The 26,419-nt window shown below is 49.4% G+C and overlaps 1 protein-coding gene across 7 annotated transcripts in view; it reads right to left on the reverse strand.

Moving 5' to 3' along the window:
- Positions 1-9,094: 9,094 nt before the first annotated feature.
- The window catches only part of PAX5 (paired box 5), a 134,740-nt gene continuing 117,415 nt past the window's right edge, over positions 9,095-26,419 (reverse strand). For all 7 annotated transcript variants that reach the window (XM_054287591.1, XM_054287589.1, XM_054287587.1 and 4 more), the window contains 2 exons: positions 17,428-17,514; positions 9,095-9,171 (listed from right to left, as the gene is read on the reverse strand). In XM_054287591.1, the coding sequence (XP_054143566.1) occupies positions 9,095-9,171; positions 17,428-17,514 (164 nt within the window). The remainder of the gene's footprint in view (positions 9,172-17,427; positions 17,515-26,419) is intronic.

The following is a 26,419-nucleotide window of genomic DNA, read 5'->3' on the forward strand; positions in this document are numbered from 1 at the left end:
CGGTGATGCTGCCCCGGCCTCTGGCTCTGTCTCTGCCTCTCCCTCTGCCCCTGCCTCTGCCTCTGCCTCTGCCCCTGCCCCTGCCCCTGCCTCTGGCTCGGGCTCTGCCTCTGCCCCTGTCCCTGGCCCTGCCCCTGGCTCTGTCTCTGCCTCTCCCTCTGCCCCTGCCTCTGGCTCGGGCTCTGCCCCTGCCTCTGCCCCTGCCCCTGCCCCTGCCCCTGCCCCTGCCCCTGCCCCTGCCTCTGCCTCTGCCCCTGCCCCTGTCCCTGTCCCTGCCCCTGCCCCTGGCCCTGCCCCTGCCCCTGCCCCTGCCCCTGCCCCTGCCTCTGCCCCTGCCGCTGTCCCTGCCCCTGCCCCTGCCCCTGCCCCTGCCCCTGCCTCTGTCCCTGCCCCTGCCCCTGCCCCTGCCTCTGCCCCTGCCCCTGGCCCTGCCCCTGCCCCTGCCCCTGCCCCTGCCCCTGGCCCTGCCCCTGCCCCTGCCCCTGCCCCGGCCCCTGCCCCTGGCCCTGCCCCCACCTCTCCCTCTGCCCCTGCCCCTGCCCCTGCCCCGGCCCCTGCCCCTGGCCCTGCCCCTGCCCCTGCCTCTGCCTCTGCCCCTGCCCCTGCCCCTGCCCCTGCCCCTGCCTCTGCCCCTGCCTCTGCCCCTGCCCCTGCCCCTGCCCCTGCCCCTGCCTCTGCCCCTGCCCCTGCCCCTGCCCCGGCCCCTGCCCCTGGCCCTGCCCCTGCCTCTGCCCCTGCCCCTGCCCCTGCCCCTGCCCCTGCCCCTGCCTCTGCCCCTGCCCCGGCCCCTGCCCCTGGCCCTGCCTCTGCCGCTCTTTCGCTCTTTCTCTCTCTACCCCTGCCCCTGCCTCTCTCTACCCCTCCCTCTCCCTCTCCCTCTCTTTCTCCCTCTCCCCTCTTGCTGACTCCTTTCCCATTCTCCTTCCTTCTTTTCTGTCTTTTCTAGCTCTTTGTTTTGGGCAACTACTTTGTCTTTTTGATTTCTTGTTCTCAGATACAATGCTTGCCTCGTTTGGCTTAATTTCATTCCTGGCCATTCATTTTAAAAAGAACTCCTGCAGTTTTCCACAGTGAAATATGGCAATGGCGAGCGCCAGCTTGCAGCAGTGAGATGGGCAGTGGCACTGGGAGGTTATTGCTTCAGTCCACATAGGATGGCGGATGCGAAGGGCTATTCCAAAAGCTGTGCATCCCAAAGAGGTGCAAGGTGCACGTGGTGCATGGAGAATGCATCAGGACACCAGGAGAGGACCAACAGGAGTGGAACAGAATGCAACAAATCCAGCCTGGCTGGACAAGTACTGCTGTGTGAACTTGGCAATTATGGAAAACTGATTTTTGAACACCTGTTCTTCTGAAGTGCACTCCATTATACTGCAGGGTCAAGTGTAAGAATACGCACTCCACTCTGAAATACAACTGCCTTGAAGCATCCCTGCTTTATGCTGCCAGCACGGACTGCAGGCTCCTTCCCAAAGGGGAGCTTGCTGGCCAGGATGTATGCTGCTGGTGGATTTAATTCTGCCTCTCTCTGCCCATTGTCTATGAGCCCAATGACTATGATTTTATTTATCTGCAATTATTTACTGAATTGTGAAAAGTTCTGGGAGTTCTGCTTGTCAGGTTTAAAACTGAAATGTATGGTACTGGGATGCAGACCCATTTTCCTGAGCTTCCTGGAGGACTTCAACTCTCAAAATCAATATCAATGTTTATTATAAGGAGTGTATTGCTGTAGAGAATTTAACATGGCCAGCAGCTCAGTGTTCAGGCAGCCTTTGGTTTAATCCTGCCAAAACAGAATGTGAGAGAAAAAAGGAAGAGTGGTAGTGAGAAAACTGAAGACTTGAGACAAAAACAGGTTAACCAAAGGATGGAGAAAAATAAAAACAAAGGCATCCATTCACCACCTCCCACAAATAGACTGATAGTGATAGCCAGTCCCTATTTGCTTTTGAAAAACTCCCTCCACGGTTTCTGTTGGTGAGTATGGCACTGTATTTTACAGATATCCTTTTGGTCAGTTGGTGTCAGCCCTCCAGTTGCCCCTCTACCAGCTTTTTTCCCACCCAAGACATCTCTCTGACCCGTGATACTATGCTAGTTTGCTCAGTGAGAGCCAGGTTTTGGTGTGTTACCAACCCTGTTTCAGCCACAAATCAAGAGCATGGCACCATACTATGAAGTAGCACCGTACGGCTGCTATGAAGGTAATTAACTCCATCCCAGCTAAATGGGGTACACAGAGGAATTCAGGAATAGTAAATCATTAGGGATGCACAAAGTGTGAGGGTGAAAGTCCTGGACACCTTCACTGTCATTCCTTTTTTGTCAATTCCATGGGTTTGTTGGGACTTTGAGGAACACGTCCCAGGGTCAGGGGCAGGGTGAGCTCTCCTACCCTCCAGGGCCCAGTGCAGCCCTGCCTCATCTGGTGGTCAGCACTTACACGGGCAGAAGCTGAGCTCGTCCCATCTGTCCTACATTCTACAAGAGATTTTGGTTGGAACAAAAAGGCTGCTGGGGCAGAATCCACATGCCTGGGAGCCTGTTTCCCTCAGCAGCCAGAGGACGCCCTGTCCCACAGGAGAATGGCTGGCAAGAGACCAGAGCCCTGCTCCGAAGCAGCGAAGGCCTCAGCCCAAGCACTGTGGCCTTCACACAGGAGAGATGCCCTCAGGTTCTTGTGAACAGCGCCTGACCCCAGTGCCCAGCAAACCCTTCCATCCTGCACCGAGGCTTGGCTTGGGGGTGCCTCTGCTCCTTGGGGAGAGCAATCAGCCCACAGGAACACCTGCGAACCTGACACTCTGCACCAGCACTCACCTCGTGATTTTGTGTGGCCTGGGCTCTGCCACAGCCTGGAGCACCTCCCTGGGCCCGGCCACGCTGCACTGGGGAGGGTGTCTGTGACACTGGGCTGCAGCCAATGACCATGGCTAATGGATGCTTTTTCCTGAGGGCCTTCGATCTCCCACTGCACAGGCAACTACCTGGTGATTCTTCCCGAGAAAGGCAGGACACAAGGTGAGGACAAGAGTGAAATCAGGCATTTCGAACTTAAAAAAATTACTTTTATTTTAGGAACCAATAAAATTATGGTAAATATTTACAAATAATTATCTCACATAAAGGTTACATAAAACCAAATGTCCACAAGTAACAGTCACTCTCATGAAAAGACACACAGATATTGAACTACGCCAATCTTATTGCATGTTTCTTCAACTAATCTAAAAATAAAAAGTGTTGCTGTCAACCATTTAACTTAGAATAAAATCACAAATTCCAGTATTGACAGGAAAAAGAATTAAAACAAAAAAAAAAAAAAAAAGAAAGGAAGAAAAACCCCTTTCAAGTGGCCCCTCCTTTTTGACCCATGCCTTAGCACCCCTGGCCCCCAGCCCACCTCCCTTTTCCGCTACCCAAAACAAAACCCAAAATAAAATCCCCAAAATAATGTTCGACATCTTTGGCAAATTGGCACCGCTGTAATTACATTCAAATATTATAACACACAAAAGCAACACACAGCACTAAGGAAAAAACACCAAGATTTCAAGTTTGTTCTTTTCCTACTAGAAAAAAAGAATACAAAACATACACATTTTAAGAAGCATTTTTTCATCTGTTTTGCAACAGATGTTATCCCCTACTTTCAAAGGCAATTCAACTGTTATTTTTAGGATTTTTTTTTGTAAGTTATTTTTTGTTTGTATGTACTTCTCCAGGCGAGGAGGCATTTCTTTTTCTCCCTCTCTTTCTTTTTCCTCTCTTTTTAAAGAAGTAAGGTTCAATGCAGGCATTGCAGACTTTGGTGGATACAATAGATATGTATTTCTTTGATGCTAGAAGTCCCTAATACATAGTTGTTTGTCTCTAAGAAAAAAAAAGTTTGTCCTTTTTTTTCTTGGAAAGGAATTCCATTTGCAATGAAATGAGTTTCTGTAATTTCAAAATGTACAAAGGCCACTACAGAAAGTGAAAAACCAGGACAAGATTTTTTTCCCGCAAGAGGCTGAGCAAATGGAAATGCAGGTCTAAATGCCCACTGGCCATTTTTCCCACCTAATCTAGAGAAGGCAGAGCCAGAAACCTTGGACACAGGGCTCTGGCTGGGTGGGGTCTGGGGCTGATGCAGGACTAGGATCCACCTCTCCACACCCCCTGCAAGCTTCTGAGATACTCAAGTGTGCCTACACATACAGGTGTGTAGACAGAATTCGCTACGTGCATGCCTGCTCGCCCAGCAATGCTGCAGCTGTGTCCAGCTCAGTCCTTTCAGTGTGGCTCCCCCCGTGCAGCTCCTGCTCTCTGTGAGCCTTTCACGGGACCGAAGAGGGAGGCCACTGCTGGAGCTGACACCTATGCCAGCTGTGCTGCCAAGGTGAGCAATCCGGACACCACTTTGACATGCTTTTCACTCAGCATTTGCATGTCAAGTCTCATTAACTCGACCAAAAAAAGAACACTAATAGCTTTTGATCCTTTCAGATCCTTTTGTTTGCCATACTGTGGTAACATGTACCTGTGACAGGAGCAGATCTGAGACAGCGCAGGGCTCCAGCCTTGTGCTGCTGCTGCCGAGCGCTGTGCCCGCAGCGCGGGCGGCGCTGGCTGCGGCTCCGCGTGCCAGTGCCGGCTGCCTGGCCCAGCCCTGCCCAGCAGCACCACACGGCACCACCACGCACGCCCAGCGACACTGCAGGGCACCTCAGACACGAGCTGCTGCTCAGCTCACATTTCATCCATGAATCCAGAAGGAAAAACAGTTTTTTCCAGAATTTGCTGGGACAGGGTTATGGGGTGGGTCAGCCTAGTGCTCTGCTACCTCTTGGGCCTCATGCTTCCTAGCGGCACATGCATGCAGAGAAGAGCATGGTACTGGGAAGGACACTTGGTCAGAGCTATGCTGGAGCCAGTGACAGCTACACAAATTGACTCTACTACAGGCCACAGCTCTTGAAGCTGTGGGTACCCACATCTGGAAATAAGCAAGAACATTACATGGCTTCCTTTCTCCTTCAAACTGAAGGATGTGTAAAATACATAAATTAAAGAAAAAGAAAACCAGGAATTTAACCCCATTAGCTAAGACCAGCAGAGCAAAGCATTTATCAACATCTGGTAACTGCTAAGACCTGGCACAGTGAGGCCATCACACCTCCCTCACCCACCATGCTGCTGTCTCCCATTGCACTGTCCTCATTGCAGAACCAAGAGGACTCAGTCACAGGGAGTCAAGGAGGGGTGACACATTGTGAGCTCCATGTACCCTGGTGCCATTTCTTTCCTCACCATCTCCTTCCCAAGTGCCTCAAGCACTGATGATGTTGTACCAACTGCCAGTCCAATCAGAAAACTTCTCGGACATCTTGGACAGAACAGTCACTCTCTGGCCCCGTGATGCCAGAGCCCCGGTTGTTTTTCTACTTCAACAGTGATCAAAGAAAACTTCTGATCTGTTGATCCAGTCTTGAGACATCCAGAGCTCTGCAGTCAGTAGAGCTGCCTAACAATAATATCTCCATAACTGAACCTTCAGACACAATGATAAACAAACTCTGTGTCCACAACATTTTGTGTCTCCTTTGTTGTCACAGTCTGACAGCATTTAACTGAAGGTTTCCTCGACAAGTCAGAATTCCCCTCATTCATGCAATCCTGATTCTGGCCTCTACTGACTTAGTCTTACAGCAGCATTTTTCCTCTTCACCTTTCAGATTTAATTTCTTAGCCTGTGTCAGGAATGTATTTGATAAAATTATTGCTGGAGTGTCAAGTACTGGAAAACCCTCCATCTAACCAAGCCTATAACAGAGTTCAGTGCTGAAACTGCCTGAAGGCACTTCATGGGGTCGATTTCTGCAAGGGTTTAGTGATGATTCACTGCTCCACAGGGCATTGAAGTAAAGGAATAGCAGGGCACCCCAAACCCCAGCACTGGACTGGCTGCCTCCCCTCCCTGCAGCCCCTAAGGATCATTTGCTTCCCATCTCCAAACAGTGAGGCCACAGAGGATGGATGGAGGCAGGCAATCCTCTGTCCTCCCCAGATGACCATCTTCTACCAACAGTGGCTTTCAAAGATGCCCCCCAAGGAGGAGGATTTCCACTAAGAAGACTATGGACAGAAAGTTTTTTTGAGGAAATCAGTTGGAAAATCTCAGGTGAAATATTCCCAAAACCAGAAAGTGCTGTCAGGAAGCGCCATTTCCAGCAGCATGGCATGAATACTCCATGATCTAACTCATACTGGCTGTTCCTGACAGAGAGATGTCCCAGCAGATGTGAGCGAGCCACGGCTGCCATGTTGTGGGAGATGGGTCAGGCACAAGTCCCTGCTTCACATGTGCTAGGGTGGGAGTTTGGGTTTCCCCTCAGCAGCTGCCCATGCGTCCAGAGTACCTGGGATGGAGCCACCAGTATGCCTGGCAGGCCAAGGGCTGCCCTGGTGAAACCCTCGAGACCAGTCAGGCCTGAGCACATTCACACATCCATCACCTGGAGGAAACACGCCTGTCATGTCTTTCTAAAGTCCCCAGCCCAGCTACAAGCACTTCTGGCATGAATATAGATATAACATCTGCTGAAATCTCATGTTTGATCCTCTCAACATTATCTGAATTAATGTAGGTCGCACAATTCATGCCGCTGAGGAAACAAGTAAAAGTAATGTGATTGCAGGAGAGTAGGCAGAGTGGGTGAAGGACCCAGTGCCAATGAGCTGCAGTTCCCTCTCTGGGCACACACACTTTTTTAGCCAAGCCTGACGGTATCACAACAGCTAGTGTAACTCAGCACACCTCTGCTCCAGATACATCACCAGCAATGGTGGTCAAACCCTTGTTTCTCATCTTTTCAGCAAAGGCACTGGGCAGACACAGCCCTTCCTGAGCTCACAGAGAAGGTGCCTGTGCTTGGAGTGGAGACAATGCACACGCCTTGGCCAGGGTCGTGCACAGGGTCCCAGGGACAAAAATGCCTTTCCAGTATTGTCCAAGGAGTGAAAGCAATCATGGGGTATGCAGAGAGTTATGAACCCAAATCAGGGCTTCAGAAGATTCCTTTTATAAATTTTCCATGTTGTTATTTGTCTTCTGTTAAAAACAGGTGTGTATCAATAATTAATTGCCGGAAGAATAAAAGTAGCACTCATTTCACTGATAAGTTTATCACAAAACTTATTTCTGAGTTATTTTAAAAGACTCTGGCTAAAATCCCTGATGGGGTCTATGAACATCATGCTGAAATGTCACTGAGCTAGTGGGACCTGGATGTCTCCATGCTGAGGATTGGAACACATCTGCCCGGGAAACTTGGAAGTGATGGCTGCATTTCCATACCATGAGAAGGTGCCACTGGAGTGGGAGAAGGAATCTCTCAGCACATCAGTAGCCACTACAGACACAGATATGCAGCACAAGTGATGAGGTGGGAAGGGAAGAGAGAACAGTGTTAACTCAGCAGCTGCCAGAGAAAGGTTTGTACAGCTGGAACCTGGTGAATACCTGCTTGGATGTTCCTCCACAGGAGTGCATCTCAAGTTTGACACCAACAGCCTTTCCTCTGCAGGCAAGCACCAACACAAGAGCGCAGGCAGCTCTGGGTGGATGAGGATGGCTGGGCTGGGAGTAAGGAGGCTACAGCCAGGTGTTCATCTACAGGACCAGGGCGCTTCTCCATTGCCCTCAGGAGGGAAGGGATGGGGTCATGCCCATCACCTTTATGTGGCTGGGGTTGTCTGTGCCTTGGTCTGGGCTAGGGGAGGCTTCAGGGAGAGATCAGCAGCTCTCCTGGCTCCATGGAGAGGCAGTGATTGGTGTAGCTGCTTAGTGGTCATTTGTAGCTGCTCTGCTCTCTTAATTTAGCCCCTCACAAGGTGCATATTGAAACGTGTGACTATTAGTTCTTCCTATTCAAGTAGGAGGGAAGAAACACAGAATTAGCAGGGCAAAAGTCCCCTCAGGCATGTCTGGACTACAGAATCTGCAATGCCTTCACAGAAATGTACAGACACCCCGAAACAAGAAATTTCCCTTTCTGCTTGGCTTGGAATGTGAGTGCAGCTGCCCTCATGCCTGGTACCCCCCACTCAATACATGCACTTAACTAAAATCGTAACCACAGTATTTCTCTGCCTTCCCCTTGGGGTTTTCATGACTGGGATTTAGCACACAATCTGTAGAGATATATGTAAGGTGTCAACTGTTATTTAGGAATTCCTTCCTGGAATTAACTTGAAACAAGTAAATTTGTTCCAGTGTTTAGTATGATGACAAATGAACATAAATTAATATTAAGCAGTAAAGTATCACAAAATTGCCTATGTCTTTCAGTTGCCCATGTGTTTGATACCAGCATATAGCATGATCACACACAACTGTCAAATAGGATGCTCTATATAGAAACAACATCAGCCCAAAATACAGCCACAACGAGTGTTAACCTGGTTCAAAGTTGCTTAAAGCTTACTGAGTTCTTTGAATCAGTGCACCAATTTCAAAACACACTTTTGGATGTGTTTTGACTTCATTCTTGTACAGTGTTGCTGTTTATGCTTAAGCTACTCTTACAGTAATACAAACAAGCAAATATTTACAGTGGTGTGCTTGCGTAAAGTTGAGCAGACTGATTTTTTTCTTTGCCACACACAAAAAAAAAAAAAGGAAAAAAAAGAAAAAAGAAAAAAAAGAAGAAGAAAAAGAAGAAAAGAAAATTGCCTTAAGTCTCACAGCCTGTTTCAGTGTGCAGCAAGAGGGAGCTGCCCCAGGGGGAGCTGCTCACACCTCTTCCTTATCCCCAGATACAGCCATGGCACCCGCAGGCGATTAAAGCAGTAGCCAGCCGGCTGCAAAGAACATGAAGCTACCACACGTTTTTGACCACACAGAGCTTCAGGAGTGCCACTTCCTCCTGTTTCTCTGTTTGATTCAGGACCCAACCAGATTCAAGAGTACAACAATCAGTTCAACAAGCTTTAAGAGTAACGTTTCAGTGATCACGTTGCTTCCCTTTCGGAGAGGCAGCCCTGTGGCGGGAGATGAGCGGTGGCAGTCGCGCTGTCCCGACGCCGTCGGTGCCGGTGCCCGGGGTCAGTGGCGGTCGTAGGCGGCGGCCGCGGCGGGCGCGGCGGCTCCGCGGGCCGTGGCGCTGTAGTAGTACGGGGAGCCTGCGAGAGACGGGACCTCGTGAGCAACACGAAGGCGGAGAGCTGCCCGCTCACAGTGCTCTCACAATGGGTGGCAGAGAGCAATCCAGCCAAAGCCTCAAGAAAGGCTGGGTAAATAGAATGGAAACTGCATTCATTCATTCATTCATTCATTCATTCTGCATGAGAAGGAGGCTACCGCTGCTCTGCATTGCTGCTTGCCATTCGATACCTTCTTCCATTCCTTCACTCAAAACATCAACTTCATTTACTTCATGAAAAGAAGTTAATTACTTTTCACAACTGAAAATCAAGATATTCCAACCCCAACATACTACCATGCTCCGACTTCTTTTAATTTTCCCCCTCCTTTTAGAAGGAGGAGGTTGACCCCCAAAGTATTCAAAGTATTTCAATGAAAGCACTTGTTTACCAAGAAAAGGCCTGAAAAATATTGGTGAAAAGTGTCTGTCCTGCAGGGCTAAGCACTGGTGGATAGGATGATTACCCAAGGATCACCAGGAACCTGGACTATTTGTTTTAATGAGGAAGAGTCTTTGGTATCCAGAGAGATACCAATCTGTCCAGCCAGCACCAGTTTTAAGAAACCTTCGAAGCACACCTGCAATGAAAGCAACTCCAATCCATCCTCAGAAGGGAATTTTCTCTCTTCAGGGTGCTACCAGTTTGGTCTGCAAGTCACCAGTTTCACATGCAAGGGACGTGAGGCACATCACAGTGTGGAAGAACCCCTCTGAAAGGACTCGTACTCAGCCACATTCATCTAAGACTGTCAGGGAGGTTTGAATGAGCAACAATGAGCCAATGCGAGTAACAGCTCCGGAGCAGTAAGGGCTGCAGGGTTTGTTGTCATGAGTGGCCCTGTCTGAGAGCTGCCTTCCATCCTAAGCTCCCTGCCTTCAACACACATGGGACAGCAGTCTATCAGACACTGTCAAAGGTCTTCACAGCCCTGGATGTGACTTGCTGCAGCAGCAGTGTCTTCTGCTGCTTCAGTGACACAGAGGAGCTGGCCCCACCAGGAAAAGGCGATGCCACCACCTGTGAGAGTCTGTCCGAATTTTCCCTCCTCTGCCTCACGATTGTCATTGGGAACCCACTGAAGAGAAGACACCCGCCCTGTCTAGAATATCTGGCTCTGAAGGAGAACAGTCACACGCCACGGGCCCTGAGAGCTGAAAGCTCAGTGTTAAGCTGTTGTTTCCACAGGAGTGTTTGCTGCATGCTAAGAAGGCAGCACCGTGCCCCGTTTGCAACAATAGCAGCTCTGGAAGCTGTCCCAGCTCTCGGCCTGGCTGGACTTCTCCTGAGTCTCAGGTGGTCTCCCACCGAAGACCCTCCCCTGTTTTACAACCACCGTGACAGACAGACTGAGATGTGAGAAGCTTTTCCATCAAGGACTGAGACATGAAACTCCTGAAAGGCCCCTCTGCTCCTTCCAAGGACTGGGACTGAGATCCCCAGCCCGGGGCAGGTGTGTGGGGAGGCAAGCTGACCGAAGCGAGATGTTTGCCTGCAGACTGTGACCACTGGAGCAAGAAAACAATGGCTCTCATTCACTGCTGAGAACATGGACTACCTGTTACATCTGTTCCCTATTGTATCTGTCTCCCCCTGCTCACAATTTTCAACAGAATTATCATAATAAAAACCTCTGAGTTAGCTAGAGATTTTGAGATCTCCCCAACGTAACAGGCGGATCCTTGAGTGGACTGGACCAAAGGACTTCGTCTCTATGTTTGGTAGCTATAACCCCTCTTTCTCCTCTCTCTTTCTCTATCTTTTTCTCTCCCTTAATCTCTCCATCGCATTTTGCTGTGGTCATTCAATAAAGGTGCATTTGATTTGATTATCACTGCAAACCCCCTTGTACCGTGTCGGTTTTTGCACCCTGAGATCACCCCTACGAACCATCACAACATCCATTCACTAGGACAGATCGTGACACCACCTCAGTGGGGACTGTGGACCCCCTAGGAAAGCATCCGTGGCAGTGAAGCCAAAGGTGCATTTTTTGGTTGTTCACTTCCCATCCCAGACTAGCAAACACTGTCCCTGCAGGTCCAGTGGTTGCCCAGCCCCTAGGCATGGCCTGAGTGTAGCAGTGCCCCAGTTGTTCTAGCACCATGGCCCTGCACATCCTCTGGAGCTGCAAGGGGAACCCAGCTGGCATGCCTGGTGCTGTTGGTAACATGCTCTGAGCTGAGCCAAAAGCCTTCCCCTCTGGGAGGCTGGAGACCCTCCTGCTGTCTCCTCTTATTGTACAGCCTCCCAAGGAACACTTGGCTGTTCACTCCAAAATTACCTGAGTGATTACCTGAGGGCTGCTGGTTCAAAAGCCCAGGCACAGAGTAAGAATCACACAGGGATTTTAGGCTACCCTAATCCCTAAAATCAGGGAAAGTTGCTGATAACCATTAGCAAAATGCAGAGCTACCTCACTGCCCTGGATCCAACAGGCTCAATCTGACAGGCAAGCCCAGCTGTTCTTCCTAGGCTGCTTTTGTCCAGAGTGCCACATCAGGAGATCAGCTCAGCTTTCATCACCAGCCTCCAGCTTTTCATTTCCAAGGGAGCACAAGCTGATGCATCCAAAAAACAGAGCACAGGCAGCATTTGCTCTTGCCCAATATGCGCAATGTGCTGCTCAGCACAGTTGGTCAGAGAAGAAAACTTCGTCATGATCAGTATCCTACCACAGCATGTGGCACTCTGATTCTGGAACCTTGAGAGGTCAGAAACAGAGGACTTCAGCTGCTGGAATGTGTCTCCTGCACTGTGCTGTGGCAAAACAAGAGCTCGTACACAGTGTGTGGGTCTGTGTTGTCCTCAGTTGCATCCTTACTGATGCAGACATCCAAAATCAGACAAACCTGCTGTGAAGGGTTTAAACAAAGTAAAGCAATCTTCAGGAGTGTGGTCTAGCTGACCAGAAAGACAGTTTTACTGTACACAAGAATACTCAAGAGAGTCCGTGAAATCACTGACCAGGATAAACACTTGCAAAGATATCTTTGTACAAACTCCTAGGCAGGAGCCAATCTGACCTAGGTTTATTTGCTAAAAGCAAAAATATTTTAAGCCATAGTCAATGGCGTTAAAGCAGATCCCTTCAGCAGGTCATCATTCCACGTATGTTTACACAAGTGTAGTCTTGTGTTATCTGTTGAGGGCACCACAACTGCTATCCTGGGCTGGACAGATAGTCTTCTTTCAGGCAACTGACATCGGGCTAAGGAGCCCCAGCCTCACGAGCTATATTTCCTGGAGAATACTGGAAAGCTTAACAAGGACAGTGAAAACCATTCTCATGGGTAGCCTAAAATTAAATGCCGTATCCTTCATATCCCAGCCAAACTCAAGACATTGAAAGCAGAGAAAACTTCCCTGGTTGAATTGGCTACTCTTGAATGAGCAAAGGCAAAAGTTAACAGCTGATCAGACCTTGAAATGTGCATGCCATGTCTATCTGGGGTTTTGAGGATGCTCTGTGGGAGCTGCCCTCTTGGGATGCCCAGTTTGTTGGCCCATGTCCCCTCATGGCCAGTCCAGCTGCACAGATGTCCCTGGGGATCGTGGCAGGCAGTACCTGGAGGTAAATCAGCTCACAGGCCAGTGAAGAGGCAGGTGGAACTGCTGTCCTCACCCATCACAGCACCAGGAGCTCAGTGTGGAGCAGGCAGTGATGGAGCTCATCAGAGATCCCAGTCCCCACTAGCATCAGCACTAGCACTAGTCATGGCAGCTCAGCTCAGGCAGGAGGAGAAACACACAGGAGGAATCCAGCAGCCCCGAACAATTTCACTCTGACTCATGGAGCAGTGTGTGGGTCCCACCAGAGCTGGATGCAGTGCTTTCTGAGGTTTTCGGGTAACTGGGGTCTTTTGGGGGTCAGAGCCTTTGTTTTCACACTCCCTCTTCCTCTACATCTGTTCTGACTCAATGCAGCTACAAAAAGCCCAATATTTCTCCCATGCATTCCAAAGGCCTTACATTTCTCTCAAGTTAGATTTTGCCAGTTTGCCTTTCAGCTGTGCAATCAAATAAGCTTGTATTTAAAGTGAAAAATGAAATCACTCACTCTTCCTGTCACCATGCCCCCATCCAGAACAGACTAGTCCATCCTTCTGTCATTTTTCCTTTCTAATTCATACAATCATCAATTTACTTCTTGACACAGTCATTTCTAGCACCTACTTGTTCTCTAATCTTTCCACAGAATCCCACAGAGGAATTGAATCTAATCCTAATTGAGAGGCTCCAAGGCCTGCCCTTGCACGATGCCTTGCCAGAATGGCAGACAGGGCCCAGTGATGGTGCAGCCAAAGCCTCCCAGCCCGCGCACAGGGACCGCATCTGCGTGTGAGCAGGGACGCTGCATCAGACACAACCCACAGTGAGCAGGATTGAGACAAATGCTACAAGCCAACAAAAACTGACCTTTTTTCTTCATTAGACAGTGTGCTGTTATCTGTCCTTACCATGCACATGTTGAGCTGATCCTATGCTGGTGTGCACCTGTATGTGCCAAGAGCCTGAGCCCGAGACATGCACATTTGCCTCTCATGGGCTCATGCATGTGCCTCCGTGTGCATCCCTGCACTGTACTGCTTGCAGGTCATTTGCAGGACAATATGCAGAAAAAAAGAAAGGAAAAAGATGTTCCTTCCCTGAACTCTTTGTCTGGCTAAGAGATAGAGATACCCACTTCAGCCACTAAGCCAGACCACACAAGTAGCCAGGGTTTATGTCCTCTTCCCAGCACATTCCCCCAGGAACTTGGGGACTGTCTTCACTCTTGCTGTGGTTGAGGTGAGACTGAGTCATTTCCCACAGCAAACATTCTCTCTGACACCAAAGAGGTGTGGGCACCACCAGGGTGATGCAGGATGCAAGAGCATGAAGACACTGCAAAGCTGCCGCAGGTAACTGACTTCTTCTGCCCTTGCTTCTGTTGATCATTCTAAAGGACCGTGGCTTGATTGTCTGCTCTTCCCCAGGAGCCATGGGGCACAGAACTTGGGACTGCCCAGAGAGGAGGGAGGACATTTCCCCCATCTGCACTGGCTTCACAACAGCTGGGGCAGAAGGGGCTTGGTGTGTGGTGCAGAGGCGAGAAGCATCAAAGCAAGGGCAGAGCAGACAGGAGGGCAATGGTGAGTAGCTGATGTTCCGCTGGGGCCAGACAACCAATTCCCAGTGTCTGCATGAGCATGGTTCTGCCTTCCCCTGAAGACACCACCACACACCCCTCCTTGCTATTCCACACACACAGGACAAAGACTGGGGACTAAAAACCAAAGCTTTCTCACTATTCTCATCTCTCTTTTTTTACTCTACCCAAATATAATTTTTCAGTCCAAGTATCCTTTCCTCCACTTGCAAATCATGGCATTTTTGCTTTTAGCTCCTCTTTCACAGGTCTCAGACTTGTGTGATTGCTGTAGTGCAATTCTTCCTTCTCAGCACAGGGAATTAATTGAACGTAGGTGCTGCTAAGTGCTTACAGTATTACACTTTCATCTCAGTGAAAGGAGCAGGGCTTTGTAAAACAAACTGTGTCAGGCAATGTACCAGTCCTGATTAATTTTGTCAAGGTTTCTGCTCTGAGGCTGATACTGCCAGAGCTTGTTCTCGGGAGAGAATTACTAAATGCACTCACGTATACTCCTGAGAGGAGTGGAAGCATCCTGGATATAGTTCAAATTAATCTATTCTCCACTGAGTGTGCCCAGGCTCATCACACAGCACCTTCTGAGTGTGCAGGGAGACTTGGGGCAGGTTTAAAGGCCCTGCCACAGACTCCTCCTTGCCCTAAACTACCAGTGGGATTAGCAGGCACTAGGGAGAAGGGATTGTAGCATCAGGCTTCGAGTGACAAAGGCAGAGCTGTGGATAAGAGGGATCTCTGTGAGGCACAAGAGACATCTGACCCATTGACTGCAGTTGATTGCAGACACATTCTTGATCAGACCATACCATGGTACTTGGACCTACCCATGGTCAGACAGGGGATTCCCTCTCCAGGAAACTCCAGCCCCCCCAGTTCTGTGATCAGACTGAACTGAAATGGTAAGTTAATTTTTAGGACTGCAGAACAAAACCTCACACTTCTTCTTCTTTTTTTTTAAATGTTGAAACAAAGTATATTGAAGAGGACAAAAATAAGGAAGCCAAGATTATATATTTTACATTTGCCTTAAAAAAAACCAAAAAACGCATTGACATTATAGCATGAAGCACTTCAATTTCAAGAAAGCTACAGTTTCTTGAAAAGTATTATAGCCTCTGATTCTTTTTGCCTTTGCCTCATGTAAATACATGATCACAGCATGCTTCTGGGTAAATGCATGAAGAAATCCGCTGAAGAAATCCCCTCCAGCCAGAGAATAAGCTTTGCTGTAAGAAGCACACTATGCCCATAACTGTTCATATGTCAAAGATGAGTCAGAATTTGCCCCCAAAAATGCATGATCCAGAAAGGAAATGAGAAAAAGAGGATCAATGTAGAAAAAAGGATATGGCACAGGTAAAAGGTCCTGGCAGCAAGCAGTTGTCTCATGACTGGCCTCTGTGTAAAGTCTTCTGCTGAACCAGACTTACCCATCTTCAGCATCTTCAAGGCATCACAGGGACCTGCCCTGCCCAGCACTGTGGACAGCATGCTCAGAGCTGGTACAGGTCCATCTCCTCCAATAAAGAGCTGAGCAGGCCATGGCTCCAACCTACTGCTGACAGAATGGAAGGGCCACTGCCCGCACTGGTGGCGTGGCTCAGGAATGGCTTTGGGATGGCTCCAGAAAGAGTGCACACCCTTCTAATGGAGGTGAATATCCCCAGGCAGGAACACAGTAAACAGCCCAGGAGCCTCTCCAGAAGTCCTGTCTTCATGCAGAAGAGCAGGATGAGAGCTGGGTTGTCATTTACTTTTAGTATCATGCCAATTTCTTTAACACTTCAGAAGGAAATTATTTTTTAAAGTTTTTTTGTTGTTGTTGTTGTTGTTTTACACAAAACCTGGCTTCCCAGGCCTATCCATGATGCAGAGCATTGCTGAAGCAGCTTTACTGATTAGAAAGGAGTTGCAAAATGAGAAATGAAGAAAGCATGATGTGTGCTCTTGCCTCTGGCAAAAGCATCTTCCCCATGCTGCTCAACCAAAGTTCTGCCAGCACCACTGGCTGTGGCCATGGAAACAGTGGGTTTAAGCACGGGGACTCCCCTGGCTTTGTGCAGCTATGCCCATCCATATTAGCTGAAGATCTGTCTGTTGATTTATGATGGAAGCGCTAACAAACCCTTAAATGTGGCACAGCAAATAACAGCATTACACCAGCACCATGGCATGAGAGGCAGAGGCTGTCTATTGCTCCCAAAGGATTTGTTTAAGGACAAGAACCATGATGAATACAGCCTGGGTGGTTCAATTACATGGGGACTCAATTACTTAAAACAAAGAAACTGGATGAAAAAAGTATGACAAAAATTCAAAATTATTTCGCTGCTGGAGGTCACATATAACAGCCCTGTCATCCATAAATCTGGAAATCTCTAAGGCATGCTACTCCTGTGTTGAGAGATGACAATTAATTGGTATTTTACTTACCTCATCCATGCAAATTATGCAGGGAAAAATTCTAATTACTGCATGCTACATGTATATAAGGTCAAAGTGGGCCAGCTTTTGACGGGGTGTAAAATAGATTATGTTTATCCTTCACATGAGGGCCATGATCCTGCAGGAGTTACAGGGCTTCTGTCTCCCATTGCTCATAAGGACCATGCTGGCATCAGTGAGGCCGTACCAGTGGTCCCTTGCTGAGGAGAGATGGAGTGGGCATACACACAACTGGGAAGCAAACACAACATGAGATCAGGGAGAAATGCAAAGCACACACACAATCAAGCAGCAATGTCATGGGAAGCAGGGGAGCTTACAATTGGCTGCAAGCAAACTGGCACCACAAGTTTTGTCTGAACAGGGTCCCGTAGCCTCAAAAAACTCGGTGACTCAGCTTTCCAGCAATGCCCTATGTCTCTGGAAGGATTTTTATCAGAAACAGGAAGACAAGACATTTGGGCCATCTTGCTGGCAAAGTGAATCATGAGCAATCATGCATCCCAGTGGGGACCTGCAGTTGCATTCTGGGTGTAAACATGACTGAGGACAAGCTGGGACACACATTCTGCCCATCCCAGGGCCGGACAAACACTGCACACCTTGCACGATCTCTCTAGACAGGGGTGAACACTTACCCAGGAGTCCAGGGTTGGGAAACCTCCAGGAGTCGTTGTATGTTGAATATTGTGGGTGGCTGTATGGGCTCCCAGAAAACTCGCTCCCTAAGTTAAAGAGACAAAGACAAAAAAAAAGGTCATTTGATTTGAGATGACAGTTACCATTCTGAGGTAAAAGGGCTCTCCAGTGTGTGCTCTGCTCTACTTACAGCCACAGTAAAAGCACTGGTGGACACTCTGCCTTGAGGAAGGGGAATATGGAATAAAGGATTAAGTAAATGGGCGCAAACATCTTTTACATGGCTTTTTTGTGCTGCAACCCAGGCCTCTGGGACACACTGATGGGGCTGGCCTTTGCCTCTCCAGCCCTACAGGACTCAGGAGAGAAGCACAATACAAGGACAGGGCTGCCCAGATGGTCACTGCTGCAGGAGAAGATGTACCAGACAGTTTCTAGATATTGGATACCCTTCATGGAAAACTTGTCATGGTCCCAGATATTTCTCCAACACTGTAACCCAAGGAGAGGGATGTTTGCTTTAGTTGCAGACAGATTTGAACCCTCCAGACAAAAGCACAAAAAAGGCTTGAAAAATTATGGCTATTTATCTCCCCACCAGCTCCCATTCTTCCCATCTGTTTGTTCTCTTCACATGTCACCTGCTTCATACTTCAGCTGCAAGCTCTTCAGAACAGAGCCTTACACCATGGGGCTCTGACCTGGCCCCTCCACCACACAAATGCCAACACTGCTGCTGTTTTATTAGGAAATGTTCCTTGAATTACAGATTTCCTCCTCTCTCTCTTTGTTCCTCCTTCCCTTCTCCCTCTCCCACATGTAAATATATAAAAGCACAGCACAGCAGGAGAAAGGGTATGTTTCCTAAGGCAAGATTTGAGGGCTGACAGGCCACAGCAGATGCTTGCTATGACCTTTGCCTGCTTTGGTGCTCGGCACTGGCATAGCCATGACCCCACATCCAGGAGCTGCCATAACCCCAGCTAGGCAGTGGACGCCTGGCAGTGTCCCCTGAGCAGCTCAAGCACCCTTGTCCCATACAATCTATAGATCCAGCCTGGAAACCACATCTGGGTCTCCTGGCCAGCCAGTAGCCATGGTTTAGGCCATTTGCTGGCACACTGGTGCCAGGGAAGAGGGGATGATGCTCTGGTCACCAAAACATATGGTAAGGTCCAGGATGGCTTGATCTCCATATGATTCTGCTTCAGTGAAAAACAAGCTGCCTCTCTGCCTGCATCACGAGATGAACAGACCGAGTGTGCTGACGGCCAGACCAGCCCATCATTTGTCTGCTACAGGAAGTCTCTGTTAGCATCTCTTCCTTGTTTCTTTTCTGCAGCCCTTTGGACCCATGACACTTACAAGGAGCAACCTACTCTCTCTCCCCAGCACAGCTTCCATAGAGAGAAGGTCCAAAATATGCAGCAGCAAGTGCTTCCACACTTAGCACACCTTGCTGTGCCAACATCTCTTCACAAGCTCAGAGTTTTCCTTATTGCCTCTAAGGAATGGCAGTACTTCACCCTGTGCCAGGAAAAATGGAGCTGTTTCAAACCTTTCTTCACAGGGAAGTACACAGTACCTACAGTTCTCTGCTCCTGTCCCTATGGCTGATGGATGACTTCAGTGCCTGAAGGTTACCTCTGTCAGAGTGCTCATTCTAAAAGAGTAAGGCATAGCAAAGTTGACAATGCCCAAAGAGATGCTCAACATACTGCAGCCAGTGACAGGAGCATCCCCATTGCCTTCCACCAGACAGCGATCCATCTCTCTCCTGCAGGACACAGCAGCTTCTCTTAGGTCCTTTCTGCCTCTGCATCAAAGCACTTGAGGCTGTTGTTTGGCCCAGAGTCCTCCCTGATTTTTCCCTGCTCCTATAGCTCCTGGGCATCCTGCTCATCTCTGGCCCAGCCTGTGTTTCTGGTATTTGCCCAAGCCTGCAAAGCACACAGGCAAAGGTCTGTCTGGGAACTTCACTTGTGAGAGTCACAATGTTTCCCAGGCCTGAAGTCACAGCCACATTCTCCTGCCAATGTGTGGCACACTGAAATCCTTTCATTCTCTGGGTGCCTGTTCTACAAGAAGGCTATCACACACCACCTTCCCCAGGGGTCGCATTTCTTCCTTTCCACAGGAAAGTGAGATTTTCAAAGGTTTAGCTCTGGTTTAGTTGCGCAAAACAGTTGTTGCCTGATTGATGTGACACACAAAAGCAGATGGGAGCGAGCCTTGCTGCTACATCCTTCCTGAGAGCTGTGCAGTGCATGGAGCCAGGGACAGAGTGGACAGGACAGGAGATGTAGATCGCTGTTGTGGGCTCTTTGCACAGAGTGCACAGAAAAGCTTGTCCTGTCACTCCTGCACCAGGAGCACTCCAGGCTTGAAACAAAGCTCACTATGAGCTGTTTTATGCCTGCAAGAGCTTCATCCCAAGGGGAAGCATTCTCCCCTTGGACAACATGACGCCGCATTTTCAGCTCTCCCAGCAGTCTCCTTTCCCTTGATCCTTTCCTCCCTTTTTCCATCCCTCTCTCCCTCCCCTGTCCTATTCTCCCGGAGCTGCACAGACACGGTCCATTCCGTGCTGATGCTGTGCATGCCATGGAGCGGGCAGCAGCACTTTCCAAGCGTTTATCACTGCTGCAGCAGGGCTGTGGGTGGGAATGGGCTGACATTTCATTGTTTCATCCTCTCCTGTCTTGCCCTCCTCCCCCACCATCCCCACTGCCCTCCTCCCCACACTCACACACAGACACACATCGTGGACCCTCTCTGGGGGATGCTCCAGTGCCTGTCAGGCTGAGGCTTCCAATTCTCTGTTTTTTATGCCTCAGTGGTCAGGGTGTCAAGCTCCTGCAGTACAGACCAGCCAGAAGCCCGAGGAGTCACTGAGCACCATCAGCTCAGTGACAGTATTGCTCGCTTCTTAACATACTCTGCATATCCATCAGCCTTGCTGGAGCGGGGGGAGGGGGAAAAGAAAAAGAGAGAGAGAGAGAGAGAAGGAGGGAAAGAAGGAAAATGAGAGGAAAGAAACATAGAAACATGGAAGAAGGGAGGGGGAAAAGAAGTGGGGGAGAAAATTTCAAGCCCTGTTATTACCACCACAAGACTTGGGCAGACAAATGGTACAGCCCTAAGTGAAACTAAGGTAGATGAATGAACATTGCATGACTGCTTCACAAATTTCACCAGATATTCCAACGTCCATCAACTACAGTTCTTGACAGCACTTCTTAGCAGACAGCCCTCGCCCCATTCAAAAACAAACACCACGGATCAGCCATCCAAGGATGCACACACGCGCAGTATGCTGCGCACACTGACTGTCACAACATGAGGAAAGGGTGGGAATCGCACACATCCATCCTTCATGTAATATGAAGTAAGCTTTCTCCTCTGTAGTTCTCACCTCCATGAAACACAAAGACACAAAAGAAAGGATTCCTGTGAGAGTTAGCTCACCTCTTTGCCACAAACCTGTCTCTACACTCCACATAGGGCTTTAGCCCTAAAGGGGTCAGACCGTTCCATCATGCCCCCAGAAGTAGAGGCAAGGAGGGGAAAGAACAAAGACTGATTCCCAATAACACTGCTGCTACAAACCAGTGGCAAGCCCCAGGAGATGCATTCCACCCTGAGACAGTGGGACAGAGATAGACAGTCGGATGGTGGTGGACGGGCCTTCTGCTGCTGCAAAACAGTACTGTCCACTCTGCTGCATTCCTTCTCTGGGGACCATCAACTCATGTTTACCAGTCTTCTTGATTTTAAGGTAAGCTTCCTGAAAGTTTTCTTTCTGATTTGCAGAGAAGCTGAAAAGCATGAGTATAAAAATTTCAAGAACGAAGACATGAATGAAAAAATATCAGCACGTTTTTCATACTCCTGTGGCTTTAGAGAACTGCTGCTGCAGGCACATCATGTACCAGCAGTGGGAATGGGCCAGGAGGGTAAGGAAAAACTTCCTGCCCTGCAGAAAGGCAGAAGCATGTCAAAGCATGACCAGCTCAGACACAGGCCATGTTCAGCCAAGGTGTGGAAACTTCCCAGGATGGAAAAAGCCTGACCACTGTCATTACACTACATCATTCAACATGAAGAGTATCTGGCTGCAGCCCTATGAAGCACAGCAGTCATGAGTCCTGGGACTGCGTGACAGCACCAGCAGAAAACAGCAGATTAGTCAAACGTTTTTGTCCAGCTGGTGGTACTTTTGGATTGAAATGCAGAATTTGAGCAAATAGTCTGCAAAGGAGCTTCATATGCCATTTCTAAGTATAACACATAAGTCTCAAAAGACCTCATGAATCAGAAGCTCCAGAGCCAGTACAGTGTAACAGGAATGTTGGAGGTTAGGACTTTTCCTTTTTTCTTCCTTCTCTGAGTGAATTTTCTCCCATTTGTTTCCTCTGAGATGATAACTACAATACTTAAGAGACAGAAGATGTGGCTTGGAGGGGGAGGAGGGGGAAGGGTGCAGTTTGCTACCACTTCTAGACTTTCTCTCAGGAAGTGCACAGATATTGCAAGATTTTGGCTGGGGTGAGGGACTGGGCCCGGCCTTAGATCTCTCGCTCACTCTCAGGATCAGAGCAGGGACGGTCATGATCTTGGTGCCAGGCTGCTGCTGTGGGGAGAATTTGCCACCACTGCAGGGTTCTGATCTTCACTGCTTCTCCTTCCTTCTTCTTTGGTAAGCCTTTGCTTGTAGAAGCGGCCATTGAACTGGGACTTTTTCAACACTGGAAACAATCCTTCCCATCTGCTCAGGTGCCTCAGGGGAAAATCCGGGACTCCAACCCGTCCCCCCTCCAGAAGGAGCCTGGCTGCCACGGCCCAGTCCCGCTGTTTCCTGCCACTGCTTTGGGCTTTGTGCTACACTTTACCCAACAGCCTGGGTCCGCCGAGACCCCCACAGCTTCTGGCATGGCGTCCGAGTTATTGCTACACTTTATTTTGCCACCCCAGATATGCTTGCCCCTGCTGTTCCAGCCTGAGATTCCTGCTACAGTGCATTTCACCAGCCAGTCAGGCACTAACACCGGCTGCTCCCCATGCATTTGTCAAGGAAGCCCCTTTTCAGGAAGCTCCGTCTCTGGAAGCCCCTTTCCTCTCTCTGCCGCCGGCTCACCCGCCATTACCCCATGAGGGAGAGGCGGCCGAGCTGGCGCCACAGCGCCCCCTGCAGGCGCGGAGGAATCGCGGTGCCCCCTGCCGGCCGGGAGCCACCGGCGCCCCTGCTGGCCGTGCCCGGAACTGCACCGGGGGGGAAAGTGCCGAGAGAGGCGGAAACTGGGAATGGGACTGGGACTGGGACTGGGAATGGGACTGGGAATGGGAATGGGAATGGGACTGGGATTGGGAATGGGACTGGGAATGGGACTGGGACTGGGACTGGGAATGGGACTGGGACTGGGAATGGGAATGGGAATGGGACTGGGAATGGGAATGGGACTGGGACTGGGACTGGCAATGGCAATGGGACTGGGAATGGCAATGGGACTGGGATTGGGAATGGGAATGGAAATGGGAATGGGAATGGGACTGGGAATGGGAATGGGAATGGGAATGGGACTGGGACAGGGAATGGGACTGGGAATGGGACTGGGAATGGGAATGGGACTGGGACTGGGAATGGGAATGGGAATGGGACTGGGACTGGGAATGGGACTGGGAATGGGAATGGGAATGGGAATGGGAATGGGACTGGGACTGGGACTGGGACTGGGAATGGAATGGGACTGGGAATGGGAATGGGAATGGGAATGGGAATGGGAATGGGACTGGGAATGGGACTGGGACCGGGAATGGGACTGGGACTGGGAATGAGAATGGGACTGGGAATGGGACTGGGAATGGGACTGGGAATGGGAATGGGAATGGGAATGGGACTGGGACTGGGACTGGGAATGGGACTGGGAATGGGACTGGGAATGGGAATGGGACTGGGAATGGGAATGGGAATGGGAATGGGACTGGGATTGGGAATGGGAATGGGACTGGGACTGGGACTGGGAATGGGACTGGGAATGGGAATGGGACTGGGACTGGGAATGAGAATGGGAATGGGACTGGGAATGGGACTGGGACCGGGAATGGGACTGGGACTGGGAATGAGAATGGGACTGGGAATGGGACTGGGAATGGGACTGGGAATGGGAATGGGAATGGGACTGGGACTGGGACTGGGACTGGGATTGGGAATGGGAATGGGAATGGGACTGGGAATGGGAATGGGACTGGGACTGGGACTGGGAATGGGACTGGGAATGGGACTGGGACTGGGAATGAGAATGGGAATGGGAATGGGAATGGGAATGGGACTGGGATTGGGAATGGGAATGGGACTGGGACTGGGACTGGGAATGGGACTGGGAATGGGAATGGGACTGGGACTGGGAATGAGAATGGGAATGGGACTGGGAATGGGACTGGGACCGGGAATGGGACTGGGACTGGGAATGAGAATGGGACTGGGAATGGGACTGGGAATGGGACTGGGAATGGGAATGGGAATGGGACTGGGACTGGGACTGGGACTGGGATTGGGAATGGGAATGGGAATGGGACTGGGAATGGGAATGGGACTGGGACTGGGACTGGGAATGGGACTGGGAATGGGACTGGGACTGGGAATGAGAATGGGAATGGGAATGGGACTGGGAATGGGACTGGGACCGGGAATGGGACTGGGACTGGGAATGAGAATGGGACTGGGAATGGGACTGGGAATGGGACTGGGAATGGGAATGGGAATGGGACTGGGACTGGGACTGGGAATGGGAATGGGACTGGGAATGGGAATGGGAATGGGACTGGGACTGGGAATGGGACTGGGATTGGGAATGCGAATGGGACTGGGACTGGGAATGGGAATGGGAATGGGACTGGGACTGGGACTGGGACTGGGACTGGGAATGGGAATGGGAATGGGACTGGGAATGGGAATGGGACTGGGACTGGGACTGGGAATGGGACTGGGAATGGGAATGGGACTGGGGCTGTGCTCAGGGTCTAAAAAACTGTTATTCCTTTTCCCTTATCTTTGCCTGACATCTCCATCCTTTCAAAGTCATAATAACTTAAAGAGTAGGAGGTAATATTTTCCATTCCAAGGGAGGTTCCCGTCTTACTTGGCAGGCACCTGTCCTTCAAACCAAGACAGAACCAGCTACATGCAGACAGACACAGGTTTGGACACTTTTTGCTGAGTTTTCTCAGATGCCAGGTTTCTGCGCAAGCGTTAGGGACATGGAGAAGTCATCAGGAACGTGGGGGTAGAAGTTTGTTCTCCATGTAACAGTTACTATTAATGCGGGTTATGCAACTGCAGGTGCTGTAACATGAAGGAATGCAATGGACTCTGCTCCCTGCCACAGCCATGTGATGGCTCCCAGGTGTCACTGACAGGGACAGTGACCATCACCAGGCAGCCGTGCCATCCCTCCAGCCAGAGCTGCTGCAGCCTCTGGTTTCTCCACCAGTGTCCACTGCTGGGCCTTTTCGTTAATCAAGCTCTGCATTTAGGACAATGTGTTACTCAGCCCTTCCATCTGGCAAGAAATGAACAGAAACCAGGAGAAATGGTATTCAATAAACACAACTGTTTAAGAGACAAGAACAGAAGGTTGGGGACAAAATGCGGAGTTAGGCCAGAGCAGCAATATCTTCAACATTCCTTCTGTGGATTTGGGATAAGTTTAAAAACTATCTGCTGTATTTGTCCCTAGGTTGGTTTTCTGCAGACAAACCCATCTCCCTGTATGTCTATACTCCTGGTGCCTCTACCTTTCCCTTCTGCTGAGGGATCTTACTGTTACTTTTCAAAATTAACATTCTCATTACTTCTATTTGTTTTCTATAATTTTATTTTGAGGAAGTAATCACATGGGTCATAAATTTCTTCAGCGAATTCCAATAACTGTCATTACCCTGGTAAGCAAAGGCATGCTTGGATGCATGGGGAGCAGACACAAGCACTGCACTGAGCCACGTGTTCACACCCACACTTCCCTGGCTGACTCTGTGAGGCAGCAGCTATCCAAATACAGCCTGGAAATGTGTTACACCAAAGTTCTGCTGGCCACAGGGCCAGTCACTGCCTGAGCTGGAGGATATCAATCAAAGCAGAAGCTTCTTGTCACCCTGGGCCAATACCACCCCAGAGCTTCATGATCCAGCAGCTGAGGCAACATCCCGCATAAAGTCAGAGGGACAAACAACTGTACGCACCAGGAAAAGGGTCTGAGCTTTCAGCAGAGAACAACAGCATGGTTTTCCCTCAGTAAAATAAACTTTCCTCTCCACATCAAGCCATTGCAGTGGTTTAGGGTGAGAGAGAATGAGGTTTGCAGTCCTATGTGGGAAGCTGCTGCCTCTGAAGCTCACAGGAGTCACTCCATTAGAAGTTTTCCCCATGAACAGGAGAGCTGGGAAAAACCTTTCAGTTGATACTCCACATCACATGTAAAAAATGTAATTTCACATCACTAACATATTTTTGACAATTCAGACAAAATACTTCAGTGAGAGTCATGGATTTGGGTTTGGTTTGGTTTTTTTTAATCAGTTGTTTTCCAAACAAATATTTTCCTTTTAAATTCAGAGAAATACTAAATACTAAATTTCAAATTGAGGTCAGTGAGGCTAAAAAAAAAAGAAAACTTAGCCAAAAGTCCCAAAAGTGGTAAACTCACCATACCTTTGAAAGGAAGAAAGAACTTTACCTTTGAAGAAAAGACCACAGTAATTTTTATTGTTGGTTTTTGTTTTGATTGAATCTTGGACTTTCTCCGAACTTCAACTTTCATTAGGAAATAGCAGGATCAGAGATATACATTGCTCTAATCCAAGAATATCAGCTGCATTTAACCTGGGGGAGTAGCAACGCAGGGCATGCCACAGGCCAGCCACCAGTCATGTGCCAGGTGTTCTGGTCCCTCACCTGCTCTTTGGGCAGAAGTCCCACTGGAGGAAGGAAACGGA

Source organism: Melozone crissalis, unplaced genomic scaffold (assembly GCF_028551555.1).
Source record: "Melozone crissalis strain CALT ecotype California unplaced genomic scaffold, PUWL_Pcris_2 ptg000060l_1, whole genome shotgun sequence".
Taxonomy (NCBI): Eukaryota; Metazoa; Chordata; class Aves; order Passeriformes; family Passerellidae; genus Melozone; species Melozone crissalis.